Below are 25,013 nucleotides of genomic sequence, written 5' to 3'. Positions count from 1 at the left end.
GTACATTTCAGTGGTCAACAGGACAGAAAACGAGCATGGAACCTGGACCTGGTCTCATCTGAACCTGGTCTCTCTTTTCCTACTGATTTCAAAGAAGTACTCAGATGTTTTACTAGTAAAAGTGGCAATAAGGGTGTAAGAACACTCTTTTATAAATGTAGTGGAGTCAAAGTATAAAGTAGCATAAAGTGGAAATACTCAAGTAAAGTTCAAGTACCTCAAAATTGTAGTTAAGTACAGTACTCGTACATGTATTTAGTTATACTGCAGACAGTCTGTCTGTCCGAATACACACTGCTGCTAAAGTGGCTCAGTGTGGACGTTAATGTGGGAAACACAGCAAATGGCAGGATGTTCAGGAGGAGAGGACAATAAAGAAAGTAGAAGAAATAGATCAGGATAAATTAAATCAAAGATAATTACAATAGAGTCATTGTGGGGGGGGGGGGGGGGGGGGCAGAGATATAAAATGAAAAAGCAAGGGAAAGCAAGAGAATAAAATACAGAGAAAGAGAAAAGAATATACGAATGTCGCTATCAAGACTGCTAAATGCAACACAACACAGTAAACAACAGTGTGACACAGTTTGTTCATGTCTTGAACGCAGCTCAACATATTTTCAAGGCTTCAAGCAACGTTTGATGCAATGACACCAAAGTAAACCAAAGTATTGAAATTCTGACCTGATGATGGCGCTAGAGGAAACGTTAAGACGTCATGAAAGCTGCTGGGGCGCAGCAGGTGGAGCAGGTCCTCCACCAATCACAGGGTTGGTGAGTTGATCCCCATCAGAGTGTCCAGTTCCTCCTGATGGACAGACCAGCACCTCATGTTAGCTGGCTGCCGTCGCTGTGAGTGTGTGGTCAGTACTTGAGTTTGACGTTTGTTTTTTCGAGTACATACAGCAGTACACGAAGTATCCATCTATCTAGAGACACATCTACATATACAAAAACTACAGAGCGCCAACCTCACGGTGGCGCTAGAGAAAAAAGTCCGGGGATCACCAAAGTCAGCGGGGTTCGTCCTCTGGAGACCATGAACGTCTGTACAAAATGTCATCATGATTGATCCAGTCGTTGTTGAGATATTTCAGTCTGGACAGACCAACAGACAGACTGACACTGCCCGTCCTGAAAACAGGCCTTTTCTTAGCCAAGTGCAGGAAAAACACCAAGATCAGATGAACATTTATCACAGGAAACTAAAGAAACAACAGGCCTCCGGGGGTTTCTTTGTTTCTCTGGCCCCCTGGTGGCTGCAGGGCCGCTACCTAGACGCCTGGTACGAGCCTGAACTGTCAATAACAACCAACACTGACCCGGAGTGCTGCATTAATGCTGTGTGACAGGCAGATGGCGCTGCAGGCCGTCCAGCAGTGATGGATGATGCTGCTGGTGAACACACATAATGATGGGAGAGTGGATGAAGGGCCATTAATCCTTACAGTCCGTGTGTGTGTGTGTGCGTGTTTACATGTATGTCTGAGGTTCACACAGGGAGTAATCAAACTAACAACCTGCCCTGCAGAGCTGAATATTGATGTGACGCAGCCTGGAGGTCAGAGGTCAGCAGCATGCAGCATTATCATCACGCTGCTCTTTTATTGTTTTGTGTTGTAATGTTTGTTTTGTTTTGCCGTGTGCATCTAATCGCATCTTCTCATCTTATCTCTATATATATATATACATATATATATATATATATATATGTATATATATGTCTCATATCACGTAAAGCAACAGCAACGAAGGAAATCTTGTTTTCTCATCTCACTTTTGTGTCTCATTTTGTCCCTCGTGTCTTTTCTTAATTTGTCTCGTTGCATCGTGACTCGTCTCATTTTGTGTCTTTAGTTTGTCTCATCTGGTCTCATTTCATTTTGTCTGGTTTTACTTTGACAACAAGGACTCCACCTCTTTCAGAGAAAAGTTTTGATGAAAGAAAAAGCGTTGAGAATTTACTCCAAATTCTCCCAAAATATAAAAAAAAAAAACACCCACAATAATTCATACGTGTGTTGATCAACAGATCAAAACATCATCTTGACAGTAAAGGACGCCTGCGGCTGCAGCGTTTTGGTTTTGGTCAGGATTGTACCAAACCTGGCAACCTCACGGCGACAGTAAGACTTCAGGAAGCTCCACACAGTCGGCTGCGTCCGGCTGGTACTCGTCAAGAAATAGTTCCAGCATGTAACTCTGAACACAGGTTTGCACTTCCTCCTGCAGGTTTCGGAGCTTCTACGAGTTACAAAGCTTTTGGGAAATCTTGAGTTTAAAGATTTGTTTGTAAGATGGATTTTATGGTCATCTCAGCCTAAAAATGCTTTTGGGAAACGAGGGAAAATATAATGAAGGTGGCACGTGTCTATGAACTGTACATGATGAGGACTTGAAGGTGACTGGGTATATGCACAATGCACAGAGTCCTCAGGGTCCTCAGGGTCCTCAGGGTCCTCAGGGTCCTCTGTTCGGCTGGTCCGGCTGTGCGAAGGACATAGTTGGATACAGCATGTCCTGCGGTCCTCTGAACTGGACTTACAGAAGGTAAAAAAAGTTAAAGAGGTCAAAGGTTAAAGTCACAACAAGAACATATACTGTTATACAACACTTTTTAATAAGATGTCCAGTTCAATAAACAACAGAACGACTCTGAGAGAGACGAGACGAAACTGAAGGAGCTGAATGTGACTCATGCTGTGTTTAACCTGGCGGCGTCTTTTCATTCTTACACATGAGGACAGACAGGAAGACGAGATTACACTGCAACACTATATGTGTGCTCAGCTGACACACACACACACACACACACACACACACACGCACACACACACACACACACACACGCACACACACACACTCTGCCTTATTGTCTTCCTGTGGCTTGACTGCAGCACCTTCGCTGCTCTGCAGTGAAGTCCCAGGGTGGGAGGTGGGAGTGGTGTTTGTGTATACGTGTATTTGTGTATGGGGTGGGGGAGTGGGGGGGGGTGGGGGGGGTTCTCAGAAACCGGTTGCCATGGCCACCAAAACAAGGTTTCTTGCCTGCATCACTGCTCCCAGCGAGCACACTTCATTTCGCCCCTCTCTCTCACCTTCTTCCCTTTTTTTTCCTCTCACACTTCTCATGCAGCACACACACAAACATGACGGCAGTGTATGCAAACGCGCGCACACGCACGCACGCACGCACACACGCACACACACACACACACACACGAAGGGAATTCCCTGACATTGCAAAAACCTATAAACAATAACAAAATTAAAATCTCTTCTTGTTGTTTTTATATCTGTAATCTACATATGTCAACATGCTGCATCTGTGTGTGTGTGTGTGTGTGTGTGTGTGTGTGTGTGTGTGTGTGTGTGCAGTAAAAGAGCATCCTCTTCCTCATCCACTCTCTCTGTGCAGGAGGGGTTAATCCATCCATCCAGCAGAGGGATTCTTGATGGACGCCCAAATGCAGCAGAGCTTAACCCTCATCTCTGACTGACTGCATCATCCTCTGCTCTGTGAACACACACACACACACACACACACACACACACACACACACACACACAACAGATGTACCACTCTCATCACCTTTCAGCACTGGTGAGCGTCCCTGTCGATAGGCAGGAGGGAGGCACAGGGTGAATGAAGGGGAGGGAGGGGGGAAGAGGGAATGACGGGAGAGAGGAGACGGTGCGGGTGGTGGTGGTGGTGAGGGAGGAGGGAGGATGGACGAGCATCACAAGCCTCCGTCAGATGGACTGGAAGCTGTTTCGAGCAACAGATAGCGGAGCGGCAGACCGAAGAGGAGCAGAGAGGGAACTTGCTCTCCTCTCTCCGCCCCTCCATCTCTACAGCACACAACTCCCCTCTCTCCTCCCGCCGGACTCGGGGATCCCCCAACTTTGAGGCTTTTCCCTCTTCCTCCTCCTTTTCCCCGCCTCCTCCTCCTCCTTCTTGCGCACGCTGCGTTTGCTTTGCTCTGGAGCTCGGCGCACGGCTTTGGCGACTCTAAACCGTCGGTAAACGGAGACTGAGCGGCACCGCAAGCGGGAGACACCGGGCGGACTGCGGAGATGCGGGGATTGCTCCGTGCGTCCTCCGCCTCCGACCGCCACCGGGGACACGCAGGTTTAATGATATCTTCGTGCGAGTGTGTGCGTGAGCGTGGGAGCGCGCGCTCGTGTGTCCGTGCGGCGCACGGATGGAGCTGTGCGTTCCGAGCGTGAGTGAGACCGCAGACCGACACCTGCTGCTGCTGCAGCGCCTCGCTGACGTGAAGAGGAAGATGAAGAAAGTCCGAACCTCCGCCAACATGTGACATTTTTTTTCTTTTCAAGGGAATTACAAAGGGGTCACGCGCCAAAAAGGGACGGTGTTGTCGGTGTGCGACCCCCCCACCCCTCTTCTTCTTCTTCTTCTTCTACTTCAGAGTTAAGTCAGGATGGGTCCTGTTTGGCTTCTTCTTCTGCTCCCATCTCTGTTCCGAGCACAGGTGACTCCAGACTCAGCATCAGGAGCATCAGGAGCATCAGGAGTCACGGTGGAGGCAGACAACAGCACAGACTCTTTAACAAACGGTACAGGAACCTCAGACATCTCCACCAGCCCCTCCACTTCCTTCAGACCCCCAGAGCCTTCTGGGTTTGCAGCGATGCCTTCACAGGCTCCCACAGAGGAGGAAGATGACTGGTCACCAGCAGAGACCTTCCTGTACACTGGAGACCCCTCTACTCTGGAAGTGGCCCGCTGCTCGCGGGCCTACAGCCCACCGGGGCAGACCGGATCCTTGCCCCTCAGCTTCGGCACCCCCCTCCGGCCGGCTTTGGACGCGCTGGCCAACACGGCCAACTTCCTCAACATGATCTTCCAGGCCAGCGACCTGCGGGAGAGCACCGTGCAGGAGGATATGGAGTGGTACCACGCCGTGGTCCGCGCCCTCCTGGAGGCCGACGTGCTCATCCAGAGGGCCCTGCTCACCTTCGATGCTGACCCGTCTGCCCCTGTGCCGCAGCTGGTGCTCCGTGCCTCCCGCAACCCGACGGCCAAGGTGCAGACCATCATCCTCCAGGACTTATCCAAGGCCTGGGAGAGCCTGCACCCTCCCGCCCCAGCTCCTGACGACAGCTGGTTTACAAGCTTTAAATTCCCAGAGTCCACCCAGCCGAAGGCAGCCCTGTCCAAGCGGGTTCTCCTCAACGACCTCAGCACCTTGGACACGCCCAAGTGGAGGCAGGGCGACAGCTACGTCACCAATCGCAGCGGGGTGGGCTGGGCCAGCGCCCCGTTCCTCGACTGTGAGGACAGATGCTTTGTGCCCGGCTGGATGCTCACCCTGTCCACGTCCTTCTACGGCCTCAAGCCTGACCTGACACCAGAGTTCAGGTTAGGTCCTGCACACACACACACACACACACACACACACACACACACACACACGCACACACACACACACACACACACTCACACACACACACACACACACGCACACACACGCACGCACACACACACACACACACACACACACACACACACGACAAAGCATTACACCCGTACACAGACTGTTACAACACAGAAATACTGGAAGACCCAAACACAACCGAGCTGTCTCATGTTGATGACATCACTCATTTTCAACAGGTGTATTGGTGCAGTTGGTGGCTCCAAGTTGGAAAATAATCACATGACCAATGTCTGGAGGTCTTTGGTGATCAGTATTGGTTACTGGTGTCACATAGACTGTATGTGCTGTAATCTTCAAGCCGCTTTCTGCAAAACTGGAGCGTCTCCACGGTCTCTAGCAGCATCACTCTAATAAACATGCAGAGCTGCAGATGTGTCCATTATGTGTAGAGTGAGACGTCATAGATTTGTAAATAAAGACTTTTCTAGCGGAAGTTGCCTGAGTTTGTCAGTGAGACTGAGACCACTTTAACTCACCATGATGCTTTCGAGCTCTTGATTGCACAATATAAAAGCTCCTGACTCTGGTCCAGTGTAGGACGTGGTCCATCTCATGGTGATGATGTTATTGCGAGTAGATTGTGGTAGAAACTTCTCTTAACTTCTCTTTACTGCCAGTAAAACATATTAAAAACCAGAATAACATTTCAGATATACTGGGGTTTTTTTTTCTTAGTCCCTGAAAAGGACAAAAGCTTTGACAGCAGCAGTATTTGTATTTCACCTGCCTTTCTACTTCTGTGTTGGCCCCTGTGACCTTCTCTCCAGCCCTCCGGAGAAAGGTTTGATAAGCATTTGGAATAAAAAATGTGTTTGAATCGACAGATTTGGATAAAATCTGACATTTGAAAAGGGAATCCACTCAAAGGCCACGCAGGTTTCTGCAGGCGAGAGCTGAAGGAGAAGAAAAGTGATTATTCTAATGAGTCTGATGATATTTGGAAACACTCTCGTTTCTTCACCCCCCCCCCCCTCCTGTGTGTGTGTTTCTGTGTCAGAGGTGTGATCCGTGTGGATGTCAACATTCAAGACATCGACTTGGACCAGTGTGCGACAGGAGACGGCTGGTTTGCTGATTCTCACCAGTGCAACCGCACCACCATGGAGGTAAAGGAGATGATCCTGGTTCCTTTGAGCTCAGCCAGAGTAAACTTTTGTATTTAGTCTATTTAGCATCAAACTGCCCAATTACAAAATAGCCAATAATTGCAAACAGTTAGCAGGATATCTCAAAAACTAACAAACAGATTTCAATTAAATTTGACTGAGAGTTCGGCAGCAGGCCAAGAAACAGGTGGTTGTTTCTGGTGCAGATATGGATCCAACAGCACCACTGCAGAGCCATTTATAGACAGCTGTACATTTATAGCCACACTAGCGACAGGGCTCCAGGGATGGCAACGTCTGAAAGAGTGCTGAAATATCTCAACAACTATCGGACGATTCTGATGACATTGGTGATCCTCTGACTTTGGTAAGGGGGAGTAAAATGTTTTAAATATTAAATGGATTGCCATGAAATGTGGTGCAGACATTAATGTTCCCCAGAGGATGAATTGTAATAACTTTGGTGATTAACTGACTTTTCATGTGGTGCAATACCAGCAAAACTAATGACGTCCACATTAGCCTTTGCTATACTTAGGGCATGTTAGGCGATCATGGAAAACATTACCCGCTAAACGTTAGCATTTTCATTGTGAGTATGTTAGCGTGCTGATGTTAGCATTTAGCTCAAAGCTACAGTCCCCCAAACCTTCTGTTTTCTAATAGTTGGTTGCCAAATTGTCGTGGGTGTGGCACCATGCATACACCATGCAATTGCAACCAAATTTAGATAACTCAGGACATATCAACTCCCAACAAAATTTGATGGCAACCAACAGGTTGGTTTGTTGCTTCTGTGCCTTTTTATACACTCATCATCATGCATGTTGTGTCTTATTTCTTTCTATATTTTCTCTTTTGGGTATGAAGTGTAAAATATTTATTGGATAGTTGAAAGCAGAGAGAAATGAAGCTTTGTGAGAGAGGAAGGAATGACGTGTGATGAAGCTGGGCATTCTGGGTACAACCCCAGGACAGTGACTTTATAGCACATACTGTACTGTACCTTAGATTAATGAGCCATCAGGATTGTGAAACACTAAATCACTTTCAGCCTATCAGCCTCATCTGTTAATGATGCAGGGGGGGGGGGTTGGGCTTTGTCAAGATCACAGGTTTGCACCCTTTTAGATAAGCAGCAGTTAGGTGTTAGAAAGAGAAATTTGGATATTTTTGGATGTTTTTCCGGTGTTTTTCCCGTCTGACCTCGCCTGGTTCCAGACCTGTGAATCACCGCTCACATCTCTGATTTGTTCAGCAATTCAAATACATCACAAGTCGTAGTGGAGATAATATTTGTTATGTGTCAGGGAATGAATTAACGCTTTCCCTTATATACTGTGTGCCAGTGGTTGCTGAAGAAGTGATGCAGGTCTTACCTGAACCCTGGTCAGTCTGACTTTCTGCATAGTCGCCTCAATCAAGCCTGATGCAACTTTCTTGCAGTTGTACTTTCTTCTTCCTTCCCGGCTTCAGCGACCAATCAGTAGGACAATGACAACCAGGTGACACTAATAGAGAATGGTTACATCACCCCAGCAGCTGTACAGGTTGTTTTTTAGCCAACTTACAGGAAAAGCAGCTCATCAATATTTGTGATAAATGTTAAGAGCTCCGAGTAACTTCTAGAGCAGCTTCTGTATAAACTAAAATTGACTTTGGTGGGATGCACACTGTGTTCACTTCTGGTTGGTTAGGACAAAACAAAAATCGTAGCTGGATAGAAGAGTTTCCAAACTTTGAAAACAATGTCACCACATCGTCCACTTGGTTAGTTTTCAGAAGCTTTCGGTCGCGTCATACAGTCTTCCTCAGCAGATGGAGTTGCCTGGTCGTCGTTGCAGATGTCCAAATTTCATTTTTTTTTACAGGACATCTCGTCCACGTTGCCTTTAAGAATACAGAACAGCTACTAAATGGACCTGGTGGTGAGATTGTTTTGCCATCCGCAGTTTCCAAGGTGGAGAATGAACCTTCAGCCTTCAACTTTAAAACCAACGTGGACAACAAGAAATCCTTAAAGTGCTCAGATAAATAAAACAACTTAAAAAAATCTACTATTCCCTGAAAACCAGGCAACTCAGTCTACTGAGGAAGATCATGTGATCGAAAGCTCCAGAGCAGCTGCTAAGCGGAGACCTTGTGGTGAGATTGTTGCTGTTTCCAAACTCGAAGATGACCTTTAAATCACTACGTGCCACAACTCAGACAATTTAATGTAAATACTGTCTAAACTGTAGACAAGCCGTTTAAACGGTCCAACTCATGTTTGTGACTTTTAGTTACATCACACAAATACACTCTAAACTGGAAATAATTTAAGCCCTTTCTGTCTGCGCTCATTACTTTGTTTTTGCCTTTTATCCTTCGCTCATGCTTTCACACAGTCACACCGTCACTCACCCATGCACTCCACCTTCACCCTCCTCTTTTAGCTTCAGTTTCCCGTTTCCCTGCCGGCCTGTCTGTCTGTCCAGACCCAATCCTCTACCTCTCATCTCAGCCGTCTATTTAAAGATGGTTGCGCTGGGTGGCGGGCTGCAGGATGATCTGATGGATTATGGCGATAATCCAGCCCGCTGACATACTTCTCCTTTATGCGCCGCACTCACAGAGGTCTGAAACACAAGAGAACAACAGTCCTAAAAATCCCCAAATCCACATGGCACCCTTTGTCCCGTCCTGTCCTACCTGGCTTAGAGGATTCAAACCCTTTGGCTGAGCAGAGCATGTACTGGTTCACCCTCTTCCTTCTGTCCTGTTCGGTCCTGTCCCCTCTCGTTTCTTAACGTGTCTTGTCGCTTATTATCTTGTCTCGCCTCGTCTCGTCTCATCGTATCTCTGTAGACTGGTCTTGCCTTGTCCATTCGCGCCATGTCCCTTCTTGTCGTGTCTTTTCTTATCTTGTCTCGTCCCTCAATGCCTCGTTTCATCTCGACTCATCTCAGGACATCTCACGTAGTCTTGTCCTGTCACGTCTTGTCTCGTGTTCTTATTTTTCATTGTCTTCACATCTCACCTTCTCTAATTTCATCTCGTCTCGTCTCATATAGCCTTTCCCTTCCTTGTCCTTTCCTGCCTTCGTGCCAGGTGGACTTGTTATGGTCATAGCGGTTTGCAAATTAAGTTTGTTCTTTCAGCAAGTGCAGTAAAAGTAGAGGACAGTAATTAAGCATCATCGACATCGAAGATTACAGACCATTTTGTTGGACTTTTTCGTGAAACATGTTCCTTGATCATACATATAGTTTTATGGCCATGAAGCTGTAAAATGTTCGAAGTGGCCCGGCGTGGTTTCAACTTAAACTTGACAGATGACCGAATCCGCTGATTTACTACGACTTTACTATCTGTTGAATTGAGAAATGCGACCGTGGAGAGAATTAAGTTGACCGCTCTGTGTAATCCATATCACATTAATGTTCAGCCCGTGGCATTAGGTCTTTGAGCTTCTGATAAGGGGGTTGTGGGTTTGTATATACATATGAGGCCAGTGTGTGTGTGTGTGTGTGTGTGTGTGTGTGCTCTTGGGAACAGGATTTCTCTAGAAAAGGATAATGCTCTCAGTCGAGGCATTATGTGTCCATTTAGCTTTTAACTTAGATTAACACACAGAGCAACCAAGTGTGTGTGTGTGTGTGTGTGTGTGTGTGTGTGTGTGTGTGTGTGTGTGTGTGTGCTGGCTAAATTGAAGCTACCATCAGAGGGAAATAGAGTGGGAGAGAGTAATGTGACCCCTTTTTTTAACCTTTATTCATTCAGGTACTGCACGCGTCACAGCACCAGCAGAAAAGCAACGCAGCTTCAGCTCAGCGTTGTTTTTCTTGTTTATTGGGATAACCATTAGTTGTTGCCTTGGACGTATTATATCGTCGGCTGTTTCTGTCATTTTAGTTCAGCTCCTGTCAAAGTAGGACAAAAAACTCTTGGCAGGTTTAAGGCCACAGTTGTGGTATATTCTGTACTGTAACCGGGCAGCTCTTAGTGGGAATGTGTAATAAAATAAGCACTTAATTAGAAAGTACTAGTACTGTTTGTTGTCTTATTATTACTCAAAGGAAAAGGATCTTAAAAAAACACGAACAAAAAGAATACAAATAATCAGAACAATCTTTCTGTTTCTCGCAGTGTTTACCAATCCCAGGCCGGGGCTTTCGACTGGGTCAGTACTGCTGCCGCTGTAAAGAAGGTTTCTACAACCCTGAGATTCAAGACTCACGTAAGCCAATAACTAACCTCCGCCTACAGCAGGTTGTATCACTGAGAGAGGCTCTCCTGTGGTCACTGCCTCAACTTCTGCTCTTCAGAGTCCATTTAAACAAAACCAAGATTCACAGAAATTAGGACTGAAAACATTTTTTGAATTTTTAATCGCCAATTGATGAAATGGTTGAAGAAATTAGTATTTTTCTGCACACAGGCTTTGATTTATGTCTGCTGTTTTCCTATATTTCTTACTCTCGTATATTATATGACGAGATGTCCACGATGGAAAGTCCTCACTCACTCGACAGCCATCAGCATAAACTAAAAAGCTCTGATAAACCCACATTTTTTTCAGGAGTTGTTGGAGACCAAAACGGAGGTAAAAGGAGAGACACTTACATAACATGTATGACAAATATGACTCCAAATGAATGCTAATGTCTGGATGTAAAAGTAGGGAATTGTTAACTAACACACTTACCTCACCAATCAGTTATGCAGCTTTAATTGAACTGGAATTGTTATTTTAAAAACAAATCCTTTAGAGACATTAACTGCTGCATGAGGCTTTGGGGGTGTAAGTCACATGTATATGAGGTCTTCACATGGGTTTGTGTAGGTGTAGGTGCAGATGGTGGCCCTGTGAACGGGAGTGACGGCGGCGGTATGTGTTACCCGAACATGCCCATCTGTCTGCCGTGCTGGCCGGGCTGTAAGAGCTGTCAGGACGGCACCCCCTGCTGGGTGCAGGAGGCCTGGCTTCTCAGGGCTGCCGTGCTGGCCGTCCAGGGCATCTTCATGCTCCTCATCTTCGTCAGCATGCTGGTGGCCTACAGGCATCGGCGAAACCGGGTGAGTCAGGTCTTTTGGCTCAATAGGGCCACCATACGGAAGGGGTCGGATAGAGGGACGATTACTTTCATCAGTCATATTCTCTCCACATTCTTAGTCAAATGAGCAACAGTAAACTTCACAGATAAAACAGTTCAAGTCAAGCTCATATTGTTAGCATCAAACAACTATAGCTTTGAGTTTTGATTGCACGCCTACAGTTAAGACTAATGGAAGTTGTTTTTAAAAGCTAACAGAACAGCTCTGAACATGTGGTGCATCCTCATCATCATCATCACAGGTGGAAAATGTGTTTTTAGATGCATGTGCACTGTATGAATGTGAACTGTAAAATGAGGGAAAAAGAATGTGTTCCTCTGTGTTCGGGTCCACCACATTTTGCATCTGGTCTAATTATCCTCAGGTCTCTTTTAAAAACATAATTAATTTATGTACATTAGGTTCGGGCAGGTTTCCAGAATGTAAATGTAACTAAGCACATTTACTCAAATACTGTACTTAAAATACAAAATTTGAGGTAATTGTACTTGAGTATTTCCATTTTATGCAGTTTTATATACTTCTACTCCACCACATCTCAAAGACAAATATTGGACTTTTTACTGCACTACATTCGTCTGCCAGCTGTAGTTACTAATCACTCACATAACCTTCCTGTCCTGGTTCAAAGGTTGACGTCCAGAAACGTCCTGAACACAGAAAAATAATAAAACACAGGCAGCGTCTCTGCAGGTACAGACACAGATCATAGTGGGCCGTCGGTGATGACTGACAGGGATTATTTTTGCATGAATCTATACATTGTTTTTTTTAGGAAAATCCAACTCATTCTGACTTTAAGCTAAATAAACTATTTAAATCCTCCTCGGATCAGCTGGAAAATGCATCGTCACGAAGCTGAAAACGGGAAAAGTCGACTTTTTAAAGATACGTGCTGTAGATTAAACTCCCCGACAGTATATGAAGTAGATCACATGAGCTCAACCTGAAACATCCACAGCAGTAAAATACAACACGCAGAAATATGAATCCACAAACACTGACAGGGAACACGTTACTGCTACATGCCTACTTTTACTTCAGTAAGGTTTTGAATGCAGGACTTTTAGTATGGAGTATTTTCATAATGTGGTATTAGTATTTGAGTAAAGGATCTGAATACTTCTTCCACCACAATCAGATCCAAAATGTCAGACCTGTTAAGGCCTCTAGTGGTCACCTATTTCACCTGTGGATGGGAAAACCTAGTATCATGTTTCAGCATTTAATTTTAAGGAGCAATAAAAGATAAAATGCACTGACAGAAGACAACCTGGCAGGGAAGCGGGACTACGATTGTCTGGGACGGCAATCTATAAACATCTGCTCTGGAAGATGGTCAGCAGTAAAGTGCAGAATACTGGTGTGATCCTTCAACCTCTCGACCCGCATCGCATCCGCTCATAACTGCTTTCTCCTCCCTCAGAGGATCCGGGCGTCCGGCCTCCTGCTGCTGGAGACGATCTTGTTCGGCTCTCTGCTCCTCTACTTCCCGGTGAGTGTCTGAGCGAGCTGAGAGAGTCCCAGATTAGAGCTCTTTACAGATCACTGCACAGCGCCACGGATTATATCATAATGGACCATTTGTGGGAGGGTGAACGGGTCGAGGGCGTGTGTGTGTGTGTGTGTGGAAGTGGAAATGGGGTGAGTAAAGTAGGTAGTCGACAGTTTTCATAACGTCTCTCTGCTGCGGTGAAAGATTATCAATCAATCTTTAGATTCATTTTTACTAATTAAAGAGCCGTTAACACAAGTCAGCCATGACTTTCTAAACATCTGTCTCAAAGTGTCAGTCGATGTGAGCTGTGCCTGCTGACTCAGTGTGTGTGTGTGTGTGTGTGTCATTGATCATTGATTTAGTTTAACGTGTGATGTGTGAACATGTTAATGGGCTGTTCTCATGGCAGCTCAGCTCCTCGGCATAACTGGTGGAATGATCATCATCACGTGCGAGACATGAAAATATTTTGTTTTAATCAAAGTGACACCTGCATATGAATCAATGAAACAACCATTCTGAGGTTAAACACAGCAGTGATTCACTTCACTGCGTGCTCTCTCCCTCTTCACAGGAAATAACCTTTAGAATAAATTAAAGGAGTTGGGAGTTTTTGCATGAGCAGCGATGACAGACTGTTGGTTAAAAACAAACATACACCAGTATAACGTTGGTGACAACACACATGGGATTTTTGAAGGGGCCTGGATTTGATATTCCCACTCGCTGCCATCTTGGCAGCTACAGGAGACAATCCTAATTCATTTGCCTGAATTGGGATTTTTAAGGATTATGATTAGGATTGGGTTCAATTGAAGCAGGCCAAGTGTGATAGGCTGAGACACCTGTCAATCAGGCAAACATGCTCTGAAACACACACTCAGTTGCCAATTTATTGGGCCCATTTAGCTAAAGCTAATGCAGTGTAATACAACAGCCCTGCAATTCATTGAACCTTCACGAAGGTTATACTTTTTGATGAAACCGTTTCAGAGACGCGTCGATTGAACTTTATGGACATTTTGGAGGTTTCGCAGTTTGAATTGTGTTATTCTGAGATGTGTCGCTAACACGACCTTCACATTAGCTCCTCCAGTTGTCTCGCTGCTCTGAAGACGTGAAGTGGAAATGTTCTTAACCGAAACCCATTCAGTTCCAAACTGCACTGAAATTCAGTGAATAGATTTATATATTATTATTATATATATATTACTTTGAATGAAAAGCAAAGAAGCGCGTTTTTGGATCATGGATCACTAATATCAATACTCAATAGGCAAGATAAGTTTTTTCTCCAATTTCCATGTTTGAAGCAAATTTACCACCAACAGCGAATGTTCTTCAAAATTTAGTCAAGACTCTGTAATCTATTATTTTAAAGGTTTTATTTGTCACGTACACAAATAATATGTGTAGTGAACTGCAGAGTGGAATCAGAAATAATAAATATAAACATTTTAAATATATAAGACGAAAAGGATAAATACATGTAAAAATGTACACGTGTTGTAGGCTAATTATACAATAGAATTAGTACATGCCTGAGTACAATAAGGGCAATGCAAAGGATTCATGGAGTACAATGTGCTGGACAAGGGAGAGGATATACAAAACAGCGAGAGTGTAAGATATAGATATGTATAAAGTGTATGACGTGATGTAAGACAGGACAGGAGTGCGGGAAATGAGCAAAATCTTTTTGGCATTTTGGGACGATGCTGTGAAGAGTTTTGTTTGGAGGAATTCAAAGGTAAACTGTAGCCCACATACTTGACTGTAGTTCAGAAAGTCCCAGATGAAAGGTCAGAGTTCACCCTCTCATCTCTGCGAGGGGTCGCTGTGGAGGGCTGTCCATTTGATCTACAAACAGATCACCTCGCTGTAGTGCTGAAAAGCCTGTTCTGTGCAGGGCTTCTTCAAACTGTACCTGGATTAAGATTGATTGTATTGATTGAAAGAATCACAGAGACCAAAGTCGGATTCTTCTATTCAGATCAGCCTCACAGCGAAGACTCAGCCTCAAGTCTGCTTCATGTTCGCAAGAATAAGAGCTGAATTTGACTTTTCCCGAGTCCGGACAAATATCTGTAAAACACTAAAATGTCCCGGTTTTCAACATTCACTAATAAATTGTAGCAGTTTTCACCACGTTTGAAATAATAATTGTAATAATATATTTGTTTTTAGCGCTTACATCATGTTCTGTCACACTTGTTATTACCTGAAAACATAAACAAAGCGCCACTTATCTGAATTCAACACTGATTCGTCTGTATGTGTGTCAATCCATCAATGTGTCGTTGTCAAGGCTGTTGCTAGGCTATGAGTCATATGACGCTTGTGGCTCTTTCTAAGAGAACCTGTCAGTATGCTAACGGTTAGCTGTCATGCGTCTGCCTCCCTGAGGCTTAGTTCACCCCTTCTTCGTTAAGTCCCCAGCAACAAAATGTTGTGTTCATGGTGTTGAAAGGTGCGCTTGAAAAGTGTGCTAAGCGCTGAAATACTTGTCCTCCATCCTCATGAAAACACCTGTGGTGCGTGCACGAGCGCATACATGTGTGCGTGCACGAGCGTGCGGTACACTTACGGGTCCTGGCTTGGGGTTTTTGAAATAACGTTGATCAAACAAAAATTTTAACGAGACAAAGAGTCTGCAGCCATGCTAGCAGCTCTGTGAGGCTGTACTCTGAGCTAAATGCTAACATTAGCATGCTAACATACGCACAATGATTGTTTACAATTTACAGAAACACTTGACCTGTATATAGCCAGCGTGTTGTTGGTTATTGTTGCTTTTTATATGTATTTATATGTACACCTAGTTTTCACCCACTTGTGTGTACATAATACTTCTATGTATATTTTTTTTATCTTTCTTTGTTAGCTGTATGTCTGCTTCTATCTCCATTACAGCAACGAAGAACCGGAGTCAAATTCCTTGTATGTGCACACGTACTTGGCCAATAAAGCTGATTCTGTTTCTGATGATAATGCTAACATGCTGATGCTAAGCAGGTACAATGTTTACTATGTTCACCATCTTAGGTTAGCGTGTTAGCATGCTAACATTGGATAATTAGCAGTAAAAACTAAAGTCCAGCTGAGGAAACCAAAGTATTGGAGAAATTAAAATTTCACCAAAGTTATTACAATTCATCCTGATGGGAACATGAATGTCTGTACCACATTTCGAGACAAATGCGTCCAATAGTGGTGGAGACATTTCAATCAAAACCACAAGTATCATCCTCATGGTGGCGCCAGAGGAAAAAGTCAGAGGAACACCAAAGTCATTAAGGGTAATTATCTGGGGACCATGAATGTCTGGTCAAAATTTTGAGCCAATATATAAGTTAAGTGAAAACTTTGACCTGCTGGAAGAGCTGGAGAAAAAGTTGGGGATCACCAAAGTTAAACACCTGACGTGGCCATACTTTGAACCCTCTGTCCTCATTAGTGGGGCTAAATCAGTTAAGCTAACTAACTGAACTGATAGACCTGGAAAACCAGGCCTTTTAATTTCACTGGGGCTTCTGGTGTTTTGTTCAGCTCCGCCCACTCAACATAGCTTCAAACCGACAAATGAGATGACTTCCTCCTGAGCGAAGGCCATTTCTGCTGATTAAAACTGCCGTCCTCTGGATGTTCACTGCACACTGTCTCTGATTCTATATGTATTCACTCTGAGCTGTTTATCCTTTATGAGCGGTTTGAACACAATGATGTAAATTTGCATTCACATTTTAGGCTTTAGCCGATGCTCTTATCCAGAGTGACGGAGACCGACTGTCACAGTACAATGAGCTTTAATTCCTGGATTACAGTCATCCACTCTACTGTTACTGCGCTGAGACGACGGTACAACCTGCAGTTGAATGACTGACCGAAGTATTCACAACGTAAAACACATGTAGTTTTCCTCTGTCAATGCTGATGAGACGTGTTATTAAGTGTCTGTTGGATATCTGCTTATATAAAGTAGTACTAAGTCGTGAAAAAAATAGTAAAATTACTGGTAATAGCAGCAGTAGTACCACTAATGGTAGTAAATTAAAAAGTAGTCGTAATAGTATTAATAGCACCAGCAGTTGCAGTAGTATTAGCCATACTACCAGCAGTACTTGTCATTAGTGGAGGAAATATTCAGATCAATTACTGGAGTAAAAGTACTAATACCACACTGTAAAAGATACTCCATTACAAGTAAAAGTCCGGTGTTGGAAATGTCAGTGGAGGAGAAAGTACTCAGATCTTTTATGTAAGTAAAAGTAGCAATACCACAGTGTAAAAGCATCAAAGCATACTTAATGTACTACAAGTAAAAGTACTCTTGCATAATGGCCCATTTCTGAATAACATATATGATATCAGTGGATTATAATTTGTGATGTATGTATTGGCTTCCAAAACGTATGCTGGAGTAGAAATGTTTATTCTCAAGTAAAGCACAAGTACCTCAAAATTGTACTAGGGTACAGTACCTGAGTACTTAGTTACATTCTACCACTGATGGTTGCAGAAGTACCACTTATGTGACTTTTGTCTATTGCTATTACTAGCAGTAGCAATAGCATAGTAATCATTGTGGTAATAGCAGTACTTGTAAGTAGCAGTGAGAGTAGAAGAACTAGTAATAGTAACAGAGGGAGCATATTTCATACATGTAACACCATCCACACTGCGTCTGTAGTTTGACTCACAGCGAGCGTCTCTGTCTCTGCAGGTCTTCATCATGTACTTCAAGCCGAGCACGTTCAGGTGCATTCTGCTGCGCTGGGTCCGGATGCTCGGCTTCTCCATCGTCTACGGCACAGTCACGCTGAAGATGTACAGGTAGGTCGGCATTTTGGTTTCTTTTCTTGTGCAGTAACATCCTGTCGCACGACCTGTCCAGGGTGTACCCCGCCTCTCGCCTGATGTCAGCTGGGATTGGCTCTGCAAAGGATAAGCAGTTGTAGAAAATGAATGGATGGATGGATCCTGTTACACTTCAACATGACAATAATTCCACCGAAGTTCAGTTGATTCAAAACATTCACCTGCTGTTATAAACATTCAGCGTTCAAAGCTTTACATGTATATATATATGAATATAATAATATAAACCCAGATTAGATGTTCAGGAAGCAGTCAGCTGGCAGATCCGCGAGCCAGAACCAAACGGATGGAACCAACTTCCTGATGATCTCTGTAAATGTATTTCTGGTCTTTGCCATTTGAGTTTTATATTTCATTTTATCTCATTTTATTATCTTAATTGATTGTATTCTGGTTTTTGTTGTTTGAATGTCATTCTGTGTGCTTATGTGTTTAAAATGTGCTATATAAATATAGCTGCTTGCCTTTTTTATGTAAACAATAACATTTTGAAACTTACCGGCTGAATCTTGACCGACTAAATTAAACTACTTGTTTTTGGGAAGAAAGTTGTCCGACTGCAGTCTTACTTGTTCTAGCATGACCGACAGCTTAATGTCACTGTTGCTGTGTAACTGACATTACTGAGTCTGTTCTCTGACTTTATGACTCTTTATGACTACGTTTTAGCATGTCACAAATAAAAGAAGCAAAAGAAGTAAACACACCAGAAACATGTTTGTTGTTTCCTACTTGTGGGAGAGGAAAATTCAGTTTGCCGTTGTCAAAAATGTATGTTCAGCAGAAGTTAAATAGTCTCACTTTAAGGTCCTTAAACCTAAAGTTATTTCTCCCGTGTGCTCACAGTTATCTACATTTTGTCTTCGTCAGTCAGACATTGATCGGCTCTTGCCTCTGCACAGGGTGCTGAAGGTCTTCCTCTCGCGCACGGCCCAGAGAGTGCCCTACATGTCCAGCCTCCACTTGCTGAGGATTCTGGGAGTGATGCTGATGACGGTCAGCTGGTTCCTGTGTGCGTGGACGGTGGGTGTCCTCCAGAACCGAGACAGGAACATCCCGGTGTTCATCACAACCACCACGTCAGACGGGCAGGGGTTCAACCTGTGTTACCTGGACCGCTGGGACTACATGATGGCTGTGGGTGAGTGGCAGCAGGGGTGAAGACGAACCTGGACTCTTGGGAAAAAAAGACAACAGCAATTGAGATTATACATCCTTTCACTCCAACATGTATTAAATTGTATGTAGATGTTTGGTATGTTTATGTACTTAAAAGTGCACATACTGTCCTTTTGAGATTCTATCAAACCTAGAAGTGAACCTTGAGACGTAAAAACACAAATCAACTCAATTTGCTCATATTTTTTACTTCAAATTATGCTCAACTAATTATTACTTATTAATAACACTTACTAAGGTCATTTCTGAGCTCAGGGAAGATGGCAACCTTGCGACAACAAAGCCCAACGAGGCAAGAAACACGAGCGCGTAGACAATCAAACAGGTTGTAAACAAGTCAACAGTTCAGTCGGATCATCTAGACAACTTTATTTAGGAGGTAGACCCAAAAGTGAGCTTCAGTCAGTAACGACTACAGTAAGTACTGTAGGTCAAAGCTGAACCATGAAACTACAAAAATAAAGCCAAAGTTGGATGAAACAAGAATTTACCTTAAAAAGTAAATACATGTACGCAATCACCATTTCCTCCTCTGCCACAGCTGAGCTCCTGTTCCTGTGCTGGGGGAGCTCCCTGTGGACCGCCGTCAGGCCGGTCCCCTCAGCCTTCCACGAACCTCGCTACATGGGCATTGCCATCCACAACGAGCTGCTTCTCTCCACCATGTTTCACCTGTTCCGGTAAACAGTGAGCATTTCTCTGAACCTCTCAAATACAGGACAGCTAACCCCATAGGCCCGAGCGATGCCCTCGGCAGAGCATTTGTGTATTCCACAGTACAAACACAGTACGCTGATGTTACCTGATTTTGTGTTGTCTGTCTCCCTCAGGTTCACCTTTCCCTCTCTCCATCCTGATTGGATGCTGCTGCTCTCCTTCACGCACACCCATGTGACCATCACTGTGACACTCGCCCTGCTCTTCATACCCAAGGTACTCAGCATTTTTATGTCACAGTGCATGAGGGGTTGAATAGAAGAAAGGTCATCAATCAAAGATTAAAAAACAGAGACTGATGAGTAATCTCGATCTAATGGAGTAATGGCACACAGTCAGGCTGCAGCTTGCCTGTCCAAGCAAAGGTTTTGTAAGGTTGTGAATAAAAGTGTCATTACATATTCTCAGTCATTCAACATCACAAGAAGTACTGCGTCAAAGGCACTTAGCCGTGATGCATCTAATGTTTGTCCTGATGTCCTGCACCTGGGAAAAGGACATGTAGTTTGATAAATCAAAGGGGTTTATCGTCTGTACAGTGGCAGGGGACATCTCAGACTCACCTTTACAGGCTCAGCAATACATGGTGAAACTTGTCAACTGTTCCAAGGCTCTGCAGTGCTAGTTAGTTAATCAGCATTCACTTCAGTTAGCATTTAACTCAACATGTTATGCTACAGTTTAGCATGTAACGTTTAGTATTTAAGCCTGTTGCATACTGGTAGCACAACAACAAGCTAATGTTTGGTATGTTAGTGTAACATGCTAACGTTTATCCTGTTGGCATGGTATGCATACATGCATGCTATGTAAAGTCAGTGGGCCGTGAAAGCCTTTTTAAATTCTTTTGGGAACATGAATATCTTTTCAAGATTTTACGACAATCCATCCAATATTTGTGGAGAAATCTCACTGTGGACTCAAGTGTTGGACCAGCAGCCCAGCGAATCAACAGACCCACACATATTAAAGAAGGTACATGACTACACGCAGTGTGAAATGTTTACGTATGAATGGCATGCCTGTGTGTGTGTGCTCCACAGTTTCTTCACGTGTCTAAGCCGGGGAGAGAGGAGATTGCAGCGGAGGTGTATGAAGATGAAGTGGACCTGCGGCGCTCTGGCTCGTACCTCAACAGCAGTTTTCACTCTGCTTGGAGTGAGCCCAGTGTGGACCCAGATGACTTTCGGGTAAACTCTCTTGTCCCCTCAGAACGATGTTATCACTTTGCATTGGGACATAATTTACAAAAGGTGGAAGAAATTCCAAAGGTCACATTTAAATAAGGAAAATAAATGTCCCTTAATTTCAGTTATGACTCAATTAAACAGATCTTAAATGCATTATAATTTAAATCCTAAATTAACAGTAAATACAATCAACAGTAGAATGAACTTATGCTGTACTGTAACCTTTCTCCACCCTTTATCCTTTTCTTATCCTAAACTGTGTTCTTCTTACATGAAAACGTGTCTTTTACCTTTCCTCTGACTTGTTACTCTCCATATCTTTTCCTCTCCTCAATCATTTCAACCATTTCCTCAATCCCTTCATCAATTCCCTCCCTTCTTCATGTGCACCAGGATGAACTGAAGAAGTTATATGCCCAGTTAGAAGTCCACAAGACCAAGAAGATGACTGCAAACAACCCACATCTGTCAAAGAAGCGAAGTTCTCGATGTGCATTGGGGAGATCCATTATTAGACGCATTGCTGAGATCCCAGAAACCATGAGCCGGCAGTGTAGCCGCGAGGACAAAGACGGATCCTTCCGCAGTAGAAGTGTGAATCGGGAGTCTTTCAGAAGGGCCCCAGATACCGTCAGTATCAGCTACAAAAGCTCAATGAAATCACCATCACCATCCATGCGTAAGTCCCAAAGTGATCATCACTATGTCTGGGAAAGAGACTCTTCCTTGCATGACTCCATGTTAAAGGCCAACGCTGTGAAGAGATCCTCCCGCCAATCTGAGACAGATTCCTTGGATATTCCACCAGGGGTCTGTAAGTCAGCGAGTGCCCAAAATCTGACAATTGATATCAATTTCCTGCATCCTGATCATACCAGGCTTCATAAATCCTGGAGTCTGACCTCCACTACGGGCCATTCTATGGAGAACATACCCAAGGTTAACAGAGCCAGCACAGTGCTGACAAGGTCAAGGCAGAGCATTTCCATAAGTGACCAGACCAGGAGTGCTCTCCAGTCAGAGTCATTTGACAAGGCTGAGGTCTGTCCTTGGGATGTGGAGCAAGAACAATCAGGGGACAAGAACCAGAAGCATGTCACCTACGCAAACTCTGAGGATGATGAGGAAAAAAGGCCACCATCTCCACAGATGCTTATCTGTCCCTGGGACCATTTGCCACCTGTAGAAAATAATCCTTCAGAGGACAAGGGAATACAAGGTGAAACTGAGTCCCCCAAACCACAGGCCCTTGTGTCTGCAAGTGCACCAAGCACGCCAAGACCAAAGTTCACAAAAGATCAACGTGTTTTCTCCTTCCGCACCACCACCAGTAAGTGGCTCTCTGTGAAATCAGTTATGGGATCCATGGATGCAGGAAGCAAGTCCAGTAAGGATGGAAATTTAAATAAAGAGGATTCTGTTTCACAAAAAAGCCAGGAAAGTGCTTCCACAACACCAAGATCAGGGACATCTAGTAGACGTCCAAGCACGGAAAAGAGGTCACTGCAGAAAAGAAGTATGACAACGGATGGAAAACCATGCCTTGTGAAGCAGAATGCCATCAGACTGTCTTCTGGGGATTCTTCGGACAGAAGCCCAAGAAGGTTTGTGATCGTAAAATCTGCCGTCTACCCTTGGGACACGGATGATATGCAAAAAGATGGCACTTATGAAAATGTGTTTTTATCAAGACAGAACAGCAAACGTAGTAGTATAAGTTCTTGGGAAACTGCCAGCAGCTGTAGAACTCCTTCAACTCACAGAAGAGGTAGTAATCGAATTACACCAGTCCGTAATATTTCCTATGCAGATGTGTGTCCATGGGATGGAGCTAGTACTTTCCAGGAAGGAGAGGGACTAAAGAAGCAGCAGAGCATTAAAGCAGATGTCTGCCCTTGGGAACAGGTATCAGAACCATCTAATGTATGTCCATGGGAATCTCAAGAGCAAGGGAATGTGAGAAGACAAGGAAGTGGACGTGGTGATGCACGTCCTTGGGAATCGCAGGATATTCCCGTTATTTATCATACTAGCTTGTCCAAAGATTCCCATACTCCACAGTCTTTAAAACATTCAGCAGACATTTGTCCCTGGGAGAGTACAGACACTCCCCAACCTTCAATAAGGCACGATAATGAATATACTAATGTTTGTCCATGGGATGTTCAGGAAAAGGCTGAAGTTGTATATGAAAACCTAAGTCCTTTGGAGACCAAGGGAACGCTGACAGTCCCCCATAAACAAGAAGTTATGAAACCTGCAGTCTATCATGATACATCAAAAGAAAGTTTAAATAATGAGCAACAATACCATTCAAAATCACCTAGCCCTCATTGGAGTAGACAAGTGACCAAGACAACAGAAAGTTGTCCATGGGAATTCCCTGATCCCCCTAAAATCCTGGAAAATATTTGTCCATGGGAAGAGGGGGACACAGAGCCAAAAAATACAGACTCAACTTCACCAATGACCATCAAAGTAGATATTTGTCCCTGGGAGACTGGACATCAAGACAAACCAGAAGACTCACAAAAAGGTGTCTCGTCTTTGAAAGCTCCTTCCGTACAGACTGAAGGGAAAGACAGCACAAGAGTAAACGTATGTCCCTGGGAAACTGAGCCCACTGAAAAAACTGCAGCTACCAAGATGGTGTCACAAGGACCGGAAAGACCAGCAGATGTTTGTCCATGGGATAGTAGCGAACCAGAATCAGGAAAGCCAGAGACCCCCAAAAGTCAAGTAAGGCAAGACACATCTCGTGCAAATGTTTGTCCATGGGATTCAGAGGAAGCAGGGGCAGTCAAAACTGAAGTATCATCAGATGTCTGTCCATGGGAAACAGAAGACACTAAAGTTTTAAAAAATCAAGATAGCATTAAAGATGATGTTTGTCCATGGGAGACAGGAGAACCAAAAGTTCTCAAAAAGCAAGACAGTGCTCGGGCAGATGTTTGTCCATGGGAGACAGGAGAGCCAAAAGTTGTCAAACAGCAAGACAGTGCTCGGGCAGATGTTTGTCCATGGGAGACAGGAGAGCCAAAAGTTGTCAAACAGCAAGACAGTGATCGGGCAGATGTTTGTCCATGGGAGACAGGAGAGCCAAAAGTTCTCAAAAAGCAAGACAGTGATCGGGCAGATGTTTGTCCATGGGAGACAGGAGAGCCAAAAGTTCTCAAAAAGCAAGACAGTGATCGGGCAGATGTTTGTCCATGGGAGACTGAGGAGCCAAAAGTTCTCAAAAAGCAAGACAGCGATCGGGCAGATGTTTGTCCATGGGAGACTGAAGAACCAGCAGTTGACAAAAAGCAAGACAGCACTTCTGCAGATATTTGCCCCTGGGAAACCTCGACCGAAAGCAAAGTTGATATTCCCAACAGCGACAAAGATGAAGTCACAGAGAACCAGGGGCCACTCAGTGCAGAAGAGACCCCAGCAGATATCAGCACAGAGCAGATAGATGACTCGAAAGAAAACTTAGCCCTGGGCCGGCGTGATGCTTTGTGTCCCTGGGAGATGGTAAGGAGCAGATCTGGTTCATTCACAGACAATGCCTCAGATGTTTTTACATGGGAGCCTGAGAATATTCCTGAGGAAGATGAAGAGGATGATGCAGAATGTGCTGCTGAGGCTCTTGTATTCCCACCTGACTTGTGACCTAAATCTAGCCGGCATTTGTTTTCACTTTTGACCCCTCCCACAAAATCATGGGGGAACGTGAACTCATCTACGAAACCATTTTTGTGGTACCCTGTTGATGGTCAAGGGGAACTTTGATAATCATCAAGAACTTCCCCAGATCCACAGGGAGGTCAGAGTGCAGGGTCAGCTCATGAACAGCTCCCCCTGCAGCTGGCAAAGCTGAATGCCCTTTCTGGACTAACCA

At 44.3% G+C, this 25,013-nt stretch overlaps 1 protein-coding gene across 1 annotated transcript; it reads left to right on the top strand.

The window, feature by feature from the left end:
* Window positions 1-4,445: 4,445 nt before the first annotated feature.
* gpr179 (G protein-coupled receptor 179) lies at window positions 4,446-24,784 on the top strand. Its single transcript, XM_070922919.1, has 11 exons — window positions 4,446-5,386; window positions 6,463-6,571; window positions 10,700-10,790; window positions 11,409-11,629; window positions 13,095-13,163; window positions 17,890-17,999; window positions 18,947-19,185; window positions 19,765-19,903; window positions 20,054-20,156; window positions 20,984-21,130; window positions 21,524-24,784. Exons 1-11 carry the CDS (start codon window positions 4,446-4,448, stop codon window positions 24,782-24,784), a joined length of 5,430 nt encoding a protein of 1,809 aa, XP_070779020.1.
* Window positions 24,785-25,013: the final 229 nt, after the last annotated feature.

The sequence above is a fragment of the Enoplosus armatus genome, chromosome 2, assembly GCF_043641665.1.
Source record: "Enoplosus armatus isolate fEnoArm2 chromosome 2, fEnoArm2.hap1, whole genome shotgun sequence".
Taxonomy (NCBI): Eukaryota; Metazoa; Chordata; class Actinopteri; order Centrarchiformes; family Enoplosidae; genus Enoplosus; species Enoplosus armatus.
Note: the sequence above shows the minus strand (reverse complement) of the source record. Positions and strands in the feature narration are given on the sequence as shown.